This window comes from Coloeus monedula (genome assembly GCF_965178545.1).
Source record: "Coloeus monedula genome assembly, chromosome: 7".
NCBI classification, from domain to species: Eukaryota; Metazoa; Chordata; class Aves; order Passeriformes; family Corvidae; genus Coloeus; species Coloeus monedula.
Window position 1 is genome coordinate 1,621,377 of NC_138787.1, and position 17,940 is coordinate 1,639,316.

General features: G+C 43.2%; 1 protein-coding gene across 5 annotated transcripts in view; it reads left to right on the plus strand.

The window, feature by feature from the left end:
- The window catches only part of AGAP1 (ArfGAP with GTPase domain, ankyrin repeat and PH domain 1), a 306,992-nt gene that overhangs the window by 120,323 nt on the left and 168,729 nt on the right, over positions 1-17,940 (plus strand). For all 5 annotated transcript variants that reach the window (XM_082285201.1, XM_082285204.1, XM_082285202.1 and 2 more), the window contains one exon: positions 1,900-2,034. In XM_082285201.1, the coding sequence (XP_082141327.1) occupies positions 1,900-2,034 (135 nt within the window). The remainder of the gene's footprint in view (positions 1-1,899; positions 2,035-17,940) is intronic.

Genomic DNA, 17,940 nt, shown 5'->3' on the forward strand with positions numbered 1-17,940 from the left:
GAATAAGCATCAGGAAAAAACACAGCTTTTTGTCTGTGTTTGACGGCGAAATAAAATATATGAAATACATAAATACACTTGTTAAAATGCATATTTGAAATATACCTTTTTGATATCAGAGAATCCCAGAATGGTTTGGGATGGAGGGCACCTTAAAGCTCATCCAATTCCAGCCCTGTGCCATGGGCAGGGACACCTTCCACTAAGGCCATGTTGCTCCAAGCCCTGTCCAGCCTGGACTTGGTTTTATCAGGTATTTTTGAAATGAGGTGTGAAATGAAGTCTTTCCCGAAATATTAACGCTGGCCCAATGCTTCCTGGTGTTCTCCCCTAACTTGCAAAGCCAACTCAGTGCCCCAGCCTGACCCACCTCGGAACAAGGAGGCAAATTTCAGGAAGCTGTGGTGGTCTGGAAGTGAACCCTGTCAGTTCCTTTCTGGTTAAATGTTATCAGCGCCCTCTGCTGATTAAAAAAATCAGGCTCCTACTTTTCCCAATTCCCCCTTTATTTTTGTTAATTGGATCTGGTGAGAAGGTAATGGCAGCGTCAGGTTGAGGTCTGGTCCTGTCATGCCCAGGGCAGAGCCTCAAATATGGCTTTGCAAGAGGCATTGATTCCTTATTTAGGTTGAGGTGATGCTTTTTTCCCAAACAACAAAGGTAATTTTGCTGCTGTGGGCAGTTTTGCAGATTTTAAGGAAGACTTGCTGGGCAGCTGTAAATGCTGAAATTGGTGCCTGTTGTAAGATCTCAATGATCTGGGTTGGATAGGGCCTTGAAAATCACCCAGTGCCACCCCCTGCCATGGGCAGGGTCACCTTCCACTATCCCAGGCTGCTCCAAGCCCCATCCAACCTGGCCTGGGACACTTGCAGGGATCCAGGGGCAGAAGAGTAGCATGGTAATCCTGGGGGGAAAAAGCCTCCTTTCCAAGATTTGTTCATAAGATTATTACTTCAAATAGTATCACCTTTGTATACAGAGTTCATCACTGTGAGGGAGTAGCAAGAAAGAAGCTTCTCCTTCATCTGTTCTGGTGTAAGGTTTTTTCAGCTCCTCTGGATAAGCTCTAGAAAATGAAATTTCTAATCTTCAGCTTTCATGGCAAGAAGATCTTGGAGAGAATTACCAAGTAGGACTGTTTAGAAATTTAGAGATTGTTTATATAATTTTGAGCAGCTTTGCAGTATGCTCCCACAAAATCTCATGGTTTGCCTTTACCGCAGGGATTGAGAAAGTAATTTACAATAAATTCTGTTTTTAAAAATAGTCGTGTTTTGTACTTCACACTCCAGTTACTTGTAAGTCACTGATATTTACAGAGGCCTAAAAATCATTTGGCATGTTTGTAGTAATCACCCACTTGTTTCCTTAAATATGATTTACATCAGAACTCGTGTTCTTTCATGTGATTGTGTATTTTTTTTTTTTTTGCAACAACTAAGCTAAATGTATATATTTAAGGAAAGCAAAAAGCATTGGAGGGTTTTTCCCCCTGAATTTAAGAATCAGTGTACTGGTAATTTTAATAAGGAAATGTAGAATTAGTGAAGTGCACCCTGTTTCATGGTTTGTGTTTAAGCTCCCTGCTTGGCTATTGGTCATTAGAAAAGGAGGTGGCCTCAAGTTGCACCAGGGGACGTTCAGGTTGGATAATTGGGAAAATTCCTTCACAGAAAGGGGTTGTGAAGCACTGGACCCATCCCTAGAAGTGCTCAAAATCCACATGGATGTGGCACTTGAGAACATGGGTTGGTGGCGACTGTGGGCTTGATGTTACACTCGGTGGTGATCTCAGGGGTCTTTTCCAACCTCCACGACCCTCCTGTGACTCTGTGAATCCCAAGGTGGTGTTCCCAAGTGACCTTTAACGAGTGTTTTCCCCCTGTCGTTGCGCAGATGCCATCAGCTCCACCAACCCCCGCGTCATCGACGATGCCAGAGCCAGGAAGTTGTCGAATGACCTCAAGAGATGCACTTACTACGAGACCTGTGCGACCTACGGGCTCAACGTGGAGAGAGTCTTCCATGACGGTACAGCTGCCTTTCTTCATCCAGCACATCACTCCATGCTCTAGCTGTTCCTTCTCAATAATGGCCCATCTGGGATAGCTCAGATATTTGCCTGCTTAGTTGAAGAAAATGCTGATTTTTAGGCTTTTTTGTTGTACCTTCTTAACTTGAACACACCGCGCTGATGTGTTCTCCACCAGCACCTTCAGTCTTGACCATCTTAAGCTGGTTTTAATCCTTACTTAATTTTCAGTTTTCTTCGGTGTTTGCTTTATTTTAGCAAAGTTTTCTTTGGTTTGGTTTAGTGCTCGTGGAGAGGCCGAGGGGCTGTTTGTGCAGAGTAGCTGAAAATGGCTTGTTCAAGTACCATGGTGTTCACGGGGTGTTAGGAATTGAGAGAGAGGTTGGATATTGGCAAGAAATCCTTCTCTGGGAGGGTGGGCAGGCCCTGGCACAGGGTGCCCAGAGCAGCTGGGGCTGCCCCTGGATCCCTGGCAGTGTCCAAGGCCAGGCTGGATGGGGCTTGGAGCAGCCTGGGACAGTGGGAGATGTCCCTGCCTGTGGCAGGGGGTGGGATGGGATGAACTTTAAGGTCCTTCCCAACCCAAACCTTTCTGGGACTCTTCAAGAGCCTTGTGTTGTAGGGGTTTTGATCCTTGTGGGTCCCTCCCAGCTCGGGATAGTCTATGATTCCATGATCCTGGAGTTCCGTGTGAGATGGGCTCTGTGCCCCCTCTAGTGGAATTTCAACCAAGCGTCCTGGGGCTTGGCTGGCTTCTCACCAGTCTCCTTTCATGGCTGAACATGTGTCAGCCCCTCAAAACAGCAGTTTTCTGTGTCTAAAAACCCTCTTAATTAAGTTTTAGTACTTCTCAGAGCTCCTCAGTTCTGGGGGTTTTTGTTGCCAGCTTCTCATTGCAAAGGTCCTGCCCTGTCTGTGCCTATGTGAGGCAGTGTCACGTCAGCACCTTGCAGTGGGGTGTAAAAAGACATTTCAAATTTAAAAAAAAAAGGCAAAAATTTCAAAATTTTGCATGGAATAAAATGACAAAACATTACGTTTACATGGAGGAAAAAGAAAACCGTTGTAATTTTTACATGGAAAAAAAAGAGGCCAAACATTTTAAGTTTTACATGGAAAATCCTGATGTGCACCATTTTCTTACCCATGCTGTTGGTCAGATTTCAGAGAAAAGCGTTTGAAGCTGCATCTTCTTGCTTTGCTCCCTGTTTTCTCTTGAACTAGTTGCAAAAATTACTGTTTTGACTGCTTAGATTTTCTATATTGATTAGGAGTTTCAAAGAGCCATTAGGGGGTTTTGTTAGCACATTTATCTTTGAGTGCTAGCTATAGTTAGACTGTTGATTATATATTCCAAGTCGTGGCATTTGTGGCTCTGTCTACAGTCTCCTTCTTGGTTTGTTGGGGTTTTTTTGTTTTTTTTTTTTTTTCTCCTTTCTCAGAGCTTTTGAGAGAAGTTTCTTGGCACAAAGCTAGTGTGAGAAACTTGTAAGCTTTCAGGAGGCTCATTTGTCTCTCTGCTCCGTTTTGGTCATAAGAAAGAATTGACAAGGATCATGTGTTTTAAGAAAGATCAGGGTGTGTTGGTTTACCCCCGTGGCAGCCAACCAACTCTTTAATATTTGCCAGCTAATAGGATTAGAAATGCTTCTGTGTGAATGGGTTACACTTGCCAGACACGTCTGGGAGCGAATCCAATTCCTGATAGTTTTTGCTGTTTATTTCAGCAGGAAACAAAGCAACTTCTTAACCCCATTAAGTGAGGGGGTGTGAATGAGCAGTGCAAGCTGTTAATAGGGAGCACTTGATTGAATGTCCCTTGGTTTGTGCTGCTCTGGGGCGTTCAGGTTCAGTGTAGCTTTAATGATTTTTAGTGGCTTCTTCAGAGGGTTCACATTAGTTGGGCAACCTGGGATAGTGGAAGGTGTTCTTGCCCGGTCAGGGGGTGGAATGAGATGAGCTTTAAGGTCCCTTCCAATCCAAACCAATTCTGGGATTCTCTGAGAGTAAGGGGGGGAGAGGGGGGAAATCCATCTGAGGATGTTCCAGCCCACAGACTTTTCTTTAGCACACAGTTAGTGGGTTTTGACACCAATTCCTAGTTTGGGATGCTTTGTCTGCAAGCTTTTTCTGAAATCTATTTCCTTGTTTCTGTGTTGTGCCTTGCTGTGATGTAGACCTACCCTTTTGGAGGAAGAAATTGGAAATGGCACTGAAGAGCCTTTTACTCCTTCGTTGCGCACACATTAGAAATTAAATTTCTAATTTGTCCCCTGCAAGCAGCTACTGAACTTAGTGGTCATCTGTTACGATTCTTCTGTGATAACTCATTTCCCATTTTCTCCACAGCTGAGTGGTAAAATAATTTAACTTGAATGATTATTGTTATTATGAAAATGCTACTTTATTCTTGAGTTAAATCCAAATACCTCATTTCCACCGCTTCATTACAGCTGATAAGCTCACTATTGATTGTAACAGAGATGGAATCAGAATCACTTGGGCTGGAAAAGAACCCTTAAGATCATCAAGTCTGTTGGTTCATATTTTGCAAGAGGAATGCTGCGTGAAGTCAAAGCCAAAATCCTTCTTCACATTCTGCTGGTTTAGAGGCTTTTTTTAAACTTTCAGTTATGTCCCACTGAGGTGTAATCTCAGATACTGTTGGGAGTTAAAACCTGAATTTCAGGCTGAAATAAAAAAGAGAAGTTCCATGTTTCAGGGGCTTAGCTTAATAATGTGCCCCACAGTGGAGGATTACAAATCCTTTCTTAGTTTTTGGTATTCTGAATAGTTGAACAGGGGAATTGCATTTTAAAGATGAGATAAATGCTAATAAGATCTATTTTGCTTCATATTTCCCAATTAGGAATTAGAGATTTTTTTTTTCCCCTGCTTATCAGAACAGATTCTATCAATGACACTGGAAATGATTATTTTAATATTTTTTGTCAGCACAGTATTGTAATGACTGTGTACTGCCCCAGGATGCCTTTTTAATGATTTTATCCTTCTTGAATTAGCTTGATGTACCATTAATGCGTGAGAATTGCTTTTATTTCTGTTCACAGTGTATTCATAACTACACATCTTGCCCTGCTTTACGTTTGGGTTTTCTCTGACCCATTTAACTGTGGGCCAGGCAATTCTCTGACATCACAAAGGAGAAAATGTTCAGATATTTAGAGGATAAAATTCTACCATCAGCATCACGGGGTGTGAAACAAAAGGATTTGAGTCTAACTTGGATTCAGAGTTGAATCTGTCTCTGTAGCTTAAGAGTTCAACCAAGGAGGTTTTACCTCGTCTGGATGGCTGTAACACCCAGATTTTGAACAAAACTTGTCCAAAATAGCAGTAAACCTGTGAATACTGAGGTAGGAGTTGCGGTATGTGATGGCAGAGACCACTGCTGCCTCACAATTTGCACTTTGCTCTGGTGCCATTATTTTTGGTTGCTTTATTTGCAAATTAACTAGTCTTTTATTAAAGATTGTATCTGCTCTGGGTAAAATAATTTACCAGAAGTATTTTATTTCCAGATACAAGTAATATTTCTGATGCGGTGTTGAAAAAAGGTGTCTGAGAACTTCAAAGCACCATTTCTCTATTAAGGGATGGAAGATGACAAATTAATCCTGGTGACGCCAGCTTGAGGGGAAGGGCTGTCACTTGCCATCAGCATTATCAAGTCAGCTTTTATAGATGTGTTTTCATTAGGAAATGTTAATCAGCCTAATGGGAAGTAAATAAAATCTCGGTGCCATCCCGACAGCTGTTTTGGGAAGAGCCTGCGTTCACTCAGGCACTGGATGTGGCCGGAGGGATTCTGTGCTTGGGGAGCAGGGGGCTGGGCTGGGACCCCAGTGCGGGGCAGAATGAGGCAGCAGTTCCTTCGGATCCAGGAATTCCCAGTGTGGGGCAGAACGAGGCAGCAGTTCTTTGGCTCTGGGAATTCCCAGTGCGGGGCAGAACGAGGCAGCAGTTCCTTTGGCTCTGGGAATTCCTTGGATTTGGGCTGAGACCTCCAGGAACGGGGCGTCTGCAGGGATGAGCTTCTCTGAGCGCTCAGGCTGATCACACTGGGGCTGGATCAGCCTGCGAACTCTATGGCAGCACCCCCCCTCCCCCAGGCTTCAAAACCGCTGGGGAATCAATATTTTTGCTGGTTGGGTCCCGATAGTTGTATTTTCCTGGTTTGTTTGGGGTTTTTTTTAAAATGAGGAAGAGACAGGAGGTAGTCAATTTCTTTTCCTCGATATTACGGCTTAGTCTGGAGCAACAAATGCTCGAGTCGCGTTCGTTTTAAGCCCCCGTGTTCATTTAAAGTCGTTTCAATGTTAAGTTCGGTTTAAGGCGTTGATTTTAAGGTAAATTTAACGTTTTGATCTTTAATCCACGCCCCGTTTCCCTGGGAATAACGGAGCGCGGCGGGAGCGGCCGCCAGGGGGCGCCGGAGCCGCGGCGTGAGGGGCCCGCGATGGCGGCGGCGCCGGGAGCCGCTCGGGGCTTTGTGTCCCCGCGCCGGGACGTTCAAACGCCTCGGCCGCCAAAGTCGGCTGGAAATAAAAGATACATAAATACACAAATCTGGTCACCCTTGTCTTGTGAAGTGTTTCTCTGTGTGTTTTGTTCTGAACTTCAGCTTCGCCCTTGCTCATGCTTTGCCCTTAGATTTACTTTACCCTTCCTGCCTGCCTGTAACTCTTACGGGCCATTAATAAATTACAAGGTTTAGTTTGGAAATAAACATTCCATGCCACCATTCTTTTCTTTTTTGGTGGCCGTTTTTGTTTGCACAGACGTTTCTTCTGGTTTCCAGGTAATCTCTCAGCCCCATTCCCACAGCTGGCAAGTTCTGGTGTCATAAATCAGACTTCACATTGTTGTAGGAAGGGCCCCGTGTTAATTAGTAGGAGAAAAATAATCCGCTATCTGATATCTGTATAACGTAGAAAGGCTTGAAATGAGCTGTATGAATTGGTGAACCAGGTATGAAGAAGCCTTCATCCTGGGGAGCAGTTGGCATCAGTAGGATTGGGCTGGAAATGGATCCAAATACTTGGATTTATGTTTTCAGACTGATTAATTGAATTTCACACTTTACACGTTACAGTTCAAGATTTTTTTCCCAGTGTCCCTGAGGACTTAGGAGGTCTCTGTGCAGTTCCCCTCGTGCTTGGTGTCACTGCCACGCTGTTTGGTGGGCACAGACTTTGCCTTTTTGCCAATTTTTTGTGAAAATCGCACCAGCTTTGCGGGCTTTGGGGACTTTGAGACTGCTGTTGCTCCATCAGGTTTCTTCAACCTGGATTGACAAATGTGTGAAGGAAAGAAAACCGATTTTCCAGTGACTTGTCTGCATCCATTTTTCCTCATTCTTGGAATCAAACGATGGGGTGAGGAGCTGTAGTCCAGGGTACAGCATTTGAGAAGCGCTATCATTAGCGCAGAGGAGTCGAATGATGTAATGCCAGTAAAAGTTCCAGGGAGGTTTTGATTTTAGCTGTGGTGTGTCATTCAGTAGATGACTTGTAGAAAACCATAATCTCTTGCAGAACTTTTTGTGTGACTTTTAATTTTATAGCGGTTATTTTATGGCACTTTCTCTAAGTCTTCATTTGAAGTGTATGCAGTAAGGCAGGTTACTTAAAACCTAGAGCAGAACTGCTGATTTTATGCAATAGGTGACAGCTGTTAAATTTTTTGGAGAGTACAATAAATGCAAGACCAAGTTCAATATAGAGAAATTCTTCATTAAATGGCAGCAGGAACATTGATACATCTCATCAAAATGTAAAAGAATTCAGGTTTTCAGTACTGATGATTCAGAATTAGTCCAGTAAAGTAATATTCTTTAATTCAAACTCTGATTGAAATCCTGGTGCAGGAAGCAAGCTGGTGGTTTGGGGGTAAATTGCTTTTTTTTCCACGGTAGAACTGCGAGTAAGAGGCAGAATTGGTCTGTTTGATAGACTTGTGTGTGTTGTGCTTGGGAGACAAAGCGTTATAAACACATTTGTGGAGTGTCTAGCAAGTAAGTAGGAATTGTTTTCCCTTAAAAACAGAAACAGAAGCGAAAAATTCTGGAAAGGAGAAAGCTTGAAAATTCCTGATTTTTCAAATCTCTGCCCTTCTCAGTAGAGATACCAGGAAAAGCAGAACAGAAATAAGTCATAAAGAAACGTTGTCATGCTGCAGCTCCTGGCGGAGCTGGTGGCAGAAGCTGAAAAGAGCAGTGACAATTTCTGTGGTTCTTTTTGAGCCAAGCGACCTGAACAGCAGACTGACAGCTGCTAGCAGGGCTCAGCCCCGGGCTGTGTCCAGAGGGGAGGGTTTAACAACGAATGAAGTGAAATACTGCTTGGTGCTACCTGTTAGAGTGAGGATTCTTTAGCAGCTGCAAAATGATGCTGTAGAGGAGCTGACCACAAGGTTAGGCAAGGGCCAGGAAGGGCTTCAGCAGAGCATGGCCTCCACAAAGTGGCAGTTTATATTTGCTTTATTGCAGCAACACCCTTGCTTCCTCGTGTCTGTTTTATTTCTGAGTGCTCTGTCTAAAGCGTGCCTCGTTTGCTGCATTTTGGGGGATGCTCTGCCTTGCCCAGCATATCTTTGTCTTTCTTCCTACTGCTATGCTTTTTGTTATGCTTCTATGGTTACGGTTTGGTCATTTACTCTCTGATTTTTCTTCTTAATTTTTTATTGACAAATCTTAAAGCCCTCCTCTCCTGCTTTACGCTGTGTTCTGTACAGCTTCTCCAGCAAGCCCTCACGTACAGAGGGCAACATGAAATGTCTAAAGCTCAATTTTTTTTTATTTTCCAGTTATCCTCAGTACGTCTTCCCTTGGTCATTGGTTTTAACAGTCCTTTGTGGATTTCTCTGAAAATTTGCTAGCAAAAAAATGGCTTTGCTGGCTTAATATTGATGAATGGGAGATTAAGAGCTAGCCCACGAGATGTGTTGTCTGAAGACAGAAAGGGAAGGGAAAATGCCCATTCTGTAACTTCATTCTGTTCTGGGTGTGTTTAGGAACATTTATTAAAGCCAAGAGCCCGCTTTGCCCCCTTATAATGAAGAGATGCTTTTGTCTGAGCTATCAAACGTTTAAAACTGGTGTAATAAACATAATCCTTTTGTAGCCTTCTCTGTTGTGTAACAAACACGTTTTCAACATCAAAGTTGATTATTAGCATAGCTGGTTCTTCAAAAGCCATTTCCGAAATGCATTGCAAATCGTTGCCTTTCAGCTAATCCGTATGCATATGCAAATCCCATTGAGCTGTTTGCTTCGCTGGGATTAGCATTGTGTATTCAGCCTTTAAAAGCCTCCCTGGATGCGTGGGGGTGGTGTGTGGAGTGAGGCACAGTGGTGGCATTCGCCTCGGAATTCCTACACCAGCAAACTTCCAGTGCTGCTGTAGAGCTTATAAGATGTGGTTTTTCTTTCTCATTCTCTATAAAGCAGAGAGTCTTTAATTGCATGTAATTAATTTTGCAGTTGAGGTTTGGTCTGATGAGGTGGTGAGTCCCTGGTGCTGCACAAGGCAACTTGTGCCCACCAAATCTGTAACTTCTGCCTCTTCCCTTGTAGAAGAAAAGTGTTTGCACCGATCATGTTGTGTGATTTTCATCAAATGTCAATGCAAAGTGAATTTTATCTGTAAACTCCTCATTTCATTTCGTTTTCAGAGAGGATGGTGTTGGGTTGGTTGTTGGCCAGGCTCAAACATCAAGTTGCCTCTGTGAGCAACTTTATTTGTTGTCAGTCATGGAGGCTGCTGGTGGCTGGGTGGCCCCAAGTCAGGGTATTGGGCCAGCATAGCTGTGGGCATCAGGGCATCCCAAGTCCTTTGCCAAGGATAAAAGTATCCCTTGAAGCTTGTTGTCCTGTTTGTATGGTTACGTTATTGATGCCTCAATTCCTGGGGTAGTGTGGTCTTTAGTACAGACTGTTGTTCTCTGCATCAAACTTCCCCTTTGTTTTCCTTAGTTGGTGGAGTTGTGTGTGAGCCAGAAGCAGCAAGGCCAGGTCCTGCCTGCTGCAGGATCTGGCCAATGTTTTGTGGAAAAGGGCAAATCCAGCACTTGTATTGTACAAGAGATGAGTCTGTAGAACATAGAGCCACTTTTTGAATAGCTTCTCTTTGTATATTCCTGTATATTTCTTTAGTTTGGTCTTTCCAGGGGTTACCAGTCTGGGGTCCACGTGGACTTGTTTCAGCAATGCATCCTGCATTTTGGTTAGGAAGTAAGCTAAAATCAGGAAGGAAAATTAGTTGGCAAGTGGATGGGACTGCATGGGCTGCCTCAGTGATGAAAATTAAATGTGACTCTTGCACACAGGGGCTCAACAGGTTTTGTTAAGGGATTAGGGAGACTGGGGGACTCTTCCACTTCTAGATGTGGCACCTGGGGACGTGGTTCGTGGTGGCCTTGGCAGTGCTGGGGTGATGGTTGGATGTGATGATTTGAGAGGGCTTTTCCAACCTAAATGATTCTTTATGGGTCCCCTAACAGTCTCCACGTGTGACTTCACTTCATTATCTGCTGATAATTGCTCACAGTTTGCTGTTGTTTGGTTTGCTTTGATTTTTCTCCTCATTTTTGTTTTGGCTGCTGATTTATAGCCCTTGACTGAAAGTTTCCTGTAACTTCCAAAACTTCAGATTAAATTTTTGAATAAATTGTAACTCTGATAGAAGACTTTTTTTTGAGCATTATTTGGAACATATGTCATCTGTGACAAGTGCATTCCCTCAGGAACCTCTTTGGAGTGCTGGCTTATCACGTTTAGTTCAAGAATTATTCTAAAGCTGGTACATGACTAAAAATTGAATGGTTTTGTTAATAAATGTTGTGAACGCGTGTTCCTTGTGGTTTCAACACAAGATCCTGCTGTGTCAGGCACCTTCTGCAGTGTCTCACCTTTGAAAAGGCTTTCAGAATCACAGAACCAATTTTAAATTAAGGCAGAGGTTTGTTTTTCTTCAAGCTCTATCTGCACTTAATGAAGGAACATTATTGGCAGATGCTGAAGAAATATTTTTTTCCATAGAAAATTGGATTTCAGGCATAAAACTTGTTAATGTTAATAGAGACAGGTCATTACTGGTCTCAAGTCAGATATGCAAACTCCAGGAGATGGAGTGCTGCTGGTGGCACTTCTGCTGGTGCTACTTTTGTGTGAAAAAAGCCCTCGTGGGGAGTAAATCAGCCGGAGTTGAGCGCACGTACAATCGTCTCGCTCCCATCATTTATGCCCCTCCTGATGGCTGATGCACTTGCTTGTGTCTTAGGGCTGGTAATTTACAGTCTCCCAGAAAGGTATGTTTAGATTTAAGCTGTGCAATAGTGTAACTAATGAGAAACAGAGGGAATTTATAGCACTTGGTGACTGATTGGCCGAGTACCTCGACATTAATTGAAATCGGAGGACTCCCAGCTGTCTTTCAGTTAAAAAAAAAAAAAATTAAAAAAGAAAAAAAAACCCTCTTTTTGGACAAGTGTGACTATTGCTTTGTAGCATTTTGGCAGTAGTTTTTGTGTTTGTGGAGAACGTGGTTGGGATGAAGAGGTGGGATCCCTCAATGAATGCAGGGTGTATTCCCTAACTCCCTGCAGGCACTGGTTGATCTGCACCCATGGCAGTATCACTCAGCTCCTGCTTTTGCAGTCTCAGTATGACTTCAGTTGTCTTGCCCTAGGATTTTGGCTCCAGTTCCACGTGGAAGCTCGGCTGTAGAGTCAGCACTTTGTGCTGCTCTCTGCTGTTTGGCTGAGAGGCACTCAGGCCTAACTGTTGTGTGACAAATTATCTGGATAAATACTTGGCATTAATCTCTCGCTTAATAACGCTGTTTAACCGGTCATCTCCACGGAGAGCACGCAGCTTTCTCCTCTGCTGTCATCCTGTAAATGCACCATTCTTGCTGGAGCTTAGTCTTGTGAAAATGTCTAAATTTTCCCATTAAGTGCTTAAAAAGTAATAAAACTAAAGCCATTAGCCTTCACTCGTCAGATCCGTATCAAGAGAAATATTCTTGGGCGCCATAAATCTGATCAAGTGTTCGACGTTTATATCATTCGACTTCATTCTCTGGAAATGGACCTTTGAAGGTAAATTGCATTAAGTAGGGCAGTTTAAATTTTTAATACAATCTTATTGTAACTGTTAGCAAATGATTAAAGTGCAAAGGGGGGGCTTATGTGTTTTGGGAGATTTATGTGAAATGCTCTATGATGCTTCTGCTCGGGCAGGGAGCTGCTTTTGTGACAGCTGAATGTGCATAAACCCACAAACCCAAAGGAATTTTAGCCTGTAGTGGTGGAGGAGATGGCTTCCTATCTGCTGCTGGATTTGAGGAGGGTGTTTTGGGAGCAGGAGTTACTCCACCTGCACTGAAGCAGTGATGTTGGTAACACAGAGTTTAACTCTTTTTTCCAACAGGCATTTGTGTGCCTGAGAGGTGGATTTTGATGGCTCAGTGGACAATGGAGCTCATGGGCTGAGGTGGTTTATTTAATTTTACTTAGGTCCTTGGTGGTTTGTTTTGAGGGAGGTTTTTCTTTAAAGTACAAGAACATTCTCTGGCTTGATTTTGGTGAGCAGCATAGATAAGTTGTGCTTCAGAAGTACTGATGTGTTTGTGTACTTTGTGTGTGTTGCTGTAATAAACCTGATGTCTCTCTGGTTTTTTTTCTGAGGAGAATACTCACATATTGAGGAATAATACCCGTATTTAATGTGGGAAAAGTGCCATTTGTTCAAAGTATTAGGTGAATATAACTTTTTTCTTAGATATCCCAAGAATCATGGCCCTTGTTTTGGGACCAGCTGTGCCCTGTCTGGATGTAGCTGTGTCATCTCAAGGTGTGGTTGCTGCTCTGACTTCAGACTTTGAGTTGTTAGGTAACAATTTTAATTCGTTTTGGCAGCTTAAAAAAGAAAACCATTGATTATTGTGGCTTTTTGGTGAGCTTTTTCTTCAAGTTGAGTTAATAGAACCAGCTGGATGAGGCACGAGTTGAATTTGATTCACTAAATGTGCATAAGTTTATTTCTTTCTGGAGGGATGGATGTGTCTGAGATGCACTAGCGTAACCAGCAGCTTTCTAGCACTTTGTGTCCTTTTTTGTGCTCCTTTAGTGAGTTCATTGGGTGTGCATGAATCTTCAGAAAGCAGAAATGTTCTCATTGGATGCCCCAGAATGGGCTTTCCATGGAGCTGCTTCAAAATGGGAGTGTGAAATTTGTCGCTAAGGTTGTAAAATCCTTAAGTATCATATCATTTTCTGTTATTTAATCTGTCTTGATATGATTAAAAGGTGATTCTGTGTTTTGACACAGAATTAAATATATACAATTATGTTATCCTTAAGAATGTTATTCTTAAAGGGTAATTAACAACTCAGTTGCTTCCTTTATGGGCATTTTACAAAGCACATCAATTTGACTACATTCTCTTTGAATCTTTTTAGTTTGACTTTTTTTCTTGTTTCAACATTTTTTAACCTTTGCATTTAAAATCATACCTCTGTGTGGGATGTAACAAGATTTATTACTTAATTCTGTCCTCATGGAGAGATCAGCAGAGCTCCACGAGGTACTGGTGAGGTAAATCCATGTGCAGAAGGCTTTACCTGTGTGTCTGGCACAATGTTTGCCTTAAATCCTTGAGCCACATGCTTCTACTTGCAGCACAGTTCAAGTAGTGAAGAAAACACAGGTTTATTTTTTAAATTCCTTCAGATGCCAGATTGTTTCCAGTGGATTTATTGGCATATTTGCTTGCCTAGTCTTGGAAGGCGGTGATTTGCATGGAAGTTGGGAATAAGTGATGTGCAGTGTTAATTATAGTTACCTGTGGAGGAAAAAATATATGTTGGCATTGATTAAAGATATTTAATACTGAGCCTGATTTGCAGCTGTATTTTCATATCTTGTAAGACAAGGTATAAGAAGCAAAGATTTGTTAACCAAGCACTTTGTCCTGTAAAACTTCCTAATGCTTTTGGTCCCTTGCAGTAGAGATTTATACTTTTTTGGTCGGTTTGACTTTTGTTTTCTGGTCGTGCTGTAGAGTGAAATTGAAGTTTCTCCCAGCAAGTTCCACCACAGGCTGTCAGAGCATGGAGTGGATTTGTGCTCAGTGCAGAGCAAGAACTCCTCTCTGCAGGTGAGGCTTTACAGTGGCACTGCTTCTTCAGGGCAGAGTAACTTAAGACATTTCTGGCTGCGTGTGGCCAGGAATTAGCTGGATAAATTGCCATTTCCAAACCCCAACATTACAGTTGTCCAGCACTCGTTTCTCTATTACACCTGACACGTGCAGTGCCGAGCTCTCCTTTTAAACAGAGGAGTGTAAAGGTTGTTAAGCCTAGAAAATGGATTGAATTTAAAATAACAGGCACAATGGCCTTAATAGTGGCTACTTACATTAATGTTTCCCATTTGGAAGCGTTTGTGGTTAGGGCTTGCTCTGATAGTTATTACTGCCTCTCCTGCAATATGTAATTGTGGAATAAATTTACTTTTATTGAACTCATACTGTAAACATGGAATATTAAGCTAAAAGGCAGCTGCTGTAAAAATGGAAGCTGCTGTATATCTTAACTTTTCTACTTGTATTCTTGAAGGTAAAAGCAAATACTGTGTAACTCCCAGTTTTGCATTTCTTCCCCCCCCCAGTAGTTAAAATGGGTATTCACAAGTGTTTATCCCTGCTGTTGGTTTTCACCCAGCCATGAGCCTTCCAGCTTCAACTGAAAGCCATTTTCTGTCCATAAGTGGAGGGAAATTTCCTGCGCTCTCATCTTCTGCACAAAGTGGCAGGTTTTAACTGAACCTAGTGCTTTCTCGGACACACAGTGGAGATAAATGCTCTTGAACAGGTTTTTATGAGAAACCAGTTGTGATTGAAATTAGTGGTAATTGGAGAAGAGAGTTTGCATCTCCTAAATATGCAGCACTCCTGTACTGTGATCACTGAGAAGAGAAATAACACCAGATGTTAAGGATCTTGTATGCTTGGAGTCTTCCCCTTTAATAATCCAGGCTTTCCTTGGTCGAAGCAAAGAGCACAGGAAAATCTGTGTTCCCTGCCTTTTGGGAATGAAAAGTGATCAGATTGTTGATACCTTTGGATGTTTTCTAAGATCCATCTTAGGAGCAGGGAGAGATCAGGTCTCAGCCTAGATGAGATTTGCCTCAGGTCATCTCTTGGGCACTGCAGAGTGTTTCCAGTTTTCCAAGATGCGGAGCTGGTAAGACTCTCACCTTGTGCCTTGAACTTCTCCTAGGAAGTATTTTCCCCCCAGGACTCTGCCTTTCTTGTCCTTGTCCTTGGATGGAGCTGCGCTAATGAGGTCGAGGAGGAGCTGACGTGTGAACAGTCCTTTGAACCAGGGCAAGACAACTCTGTCAGTGCAGTTCCTCTGGCAACAGCATTCCTAATGGGGACGAGCTCCCAAACGGAGCACAAAGAGGAGTGGGTTCATTATGGAGGCACAGCTCTGGGTGTCGGGGAGAGGAGGTGCCCTGCTCGTCCTCCCATGAGGGAATTCAGTCCTCTGCTCGTCAGGCCCCAGAGCAGAACGGGAGGGCTTTGCTCGGGGAAGACGAGCGTGCGGTCCCTTTTTCCGTGCGCAGATGGAAAACGCGGTGGTTTGCGCGGAGATCCGCGGAGCTGGAGCCTGGAAACATCGCTGTGCAGCTCCGAGGCTGCCAGAGCGCTGAGCTCTCCTGCTCAGGGCTCCCTGCGAGCCATCCAGGCAGGGAGGGAGCGGGAGATGCTGAGGAATGAGTGGGTTTTGACTAACAAAAAGTAGCGTTTGAGATGAAAGTAGCAGGGGGTGGGAAGGTTAATTTTGTTGTGGTGCGCTAGGTCAGGCATGGAAGAAGAGGCATTCAAGCCAAGAGCTTTCCCTCCCAACTTGAAGCGGGAATTTCACATGCTTTTAATTATCAATGCCTTAAAGCAAAACACAACTCCCAGTCATTCTGGTTCGTGGAATTAAATTTAAACGTATAAAAAATGAGCGTCGGTCTCCCCCCAAGACCAAATATTTGCTAAATATCAATTCTCCTTGTTTACAGCTCTAAGTATCCATGGCATATCCCCATTTATTTGCAGAAGAGGTCTTGACTTTGCACATAAATTTTGTTTAGCTTTTCATACTACTGATACATTACAATAAAATCTGTCCCAAATTGATAGCTTAATGGAATCTGTAAAAGTACAGACAATTCAATTGGTTTTTAAAAATAGTTGAAATGCTTCTCACTCTGGATTATTTTTGATATCTGCTATAGATTAAGTCAGTATTCATCTGTTTTAGAAATATTTTTCGGCAAGTATTAAATTCCAATGTTGTGTTCAGAAGCAGCTTTGGAATGAGGCAGAACCTGAAGGCTTGGGGCAGAAACATTTCTGCTTTCTTGAATTTTTAATTCTCTTTATAGGATGTCATTGTTCTGATGGAGTGAGGAGCTAAGACATTTGAGGTGAAGAATGGTCTATTTTGACCCTACCTGTGTCCAGTTTGGGGCCCCCCCAGCATAAGAAGGATGTGGAGTTGCTGGAATGAGTCCAGAGGAGGCCATGGAGATGTTTCTGAGACTGGAGCCAGGCTGGGAGAGCTGGGGCTGTTCACTTGGAGAAGAGAAGGCTCCAGGGAGAGCTCAGAGCCCCTTGCAGGGCCTAGAGGGGCTCCGGGAGAGCTGCAGAGGGACTGGGGACAAGGCATGGAGGGACAGGACACAGGGAATGGCTTCCCAGTGCCAGAGGGCAGGGATGGATGGGATATTGGGCAGGAATTGTTCCCTGTGAGGGTGGGCAGGCCCTGGCACAGGGTGCCCAGAGCAGCTGTGGCTGCCCCTGCATCCCTGGCAGTGTCCAAAGCCAGGCTGGACACTGGGGCTTGGAGCAGCCTGTTCTTTGCTCATGTTCAGGTTGTGCATTTGAGTCGGTGAGTTCAGACTGTCTTGAGTTTCTTTCCCCTGTTCCTTCCCCTCCCTTGCCCAGACCATGCTGTGCGTGTTGATGTGATGCTACCAACACCCCTGTGTTCACATTGAAGGGAAGAGGTAAATATTTTCCTTGGCTAATTATCTCTCCCGTGTGAGAGCAGGAGCTTTTGCAGACGAGGTAGTTTTCATTCATGTGTGGTTTTTGTTCAGTTTTGGTCTTAATTTAGGTCTTTTCCACATACGATGAAGACAAATCCATGTGCATATGCTAAAATCTGACCTTTGGTTTGCTCTCTTCACTCACTAATGTGTTTTAAAATATTTTAATATATGGCTTCCCAGGCTCCAGATCAATAACCCAATGGGTCTGAAATGACAGAGTGCTACGATATTCCCCTTTAATTTAAACATGATTAGCTGATGAAGGTTATGATCAATATGCATGGGGAAGAGAAATTAATTGATACCATCCTTTCAGGATGATAAGAGGCCTATTGGAGGTGGGATGTAACTAATGAAGCTGCTTCTTCATATATATGAGCTATTCTTTATACAATGTATTCTCACTAAATCATGGTTATGCCATCATTCATTTGCATGAAAAACATAAGCCACAGACCAGTTTGTTATTAAAATTGCATTCATCTGAGAAGAAACTATGCTTACACCATCCCTGCCTGTGCTATAAGGTAGTGAGGGAAAACAATCTTGGAATTTACGTAATTATCTTTTTATGTTTTCTGAACAAGACAGCCTGGATTCTGTTGGCTTAATTCCATCAAGTTTCTGGGGTACTTCTTAAGGAGATGCCAATAATTGTCACTGGTTTTGGTGGAGGCTTTGCAGGTGATTGCAGGCTCCTTGGCACAAGTTTCATGAGGTGCTTCCCTTCAGGAAGAAAACTGCATGCAAGGAAGCTAAATTTAGTTAG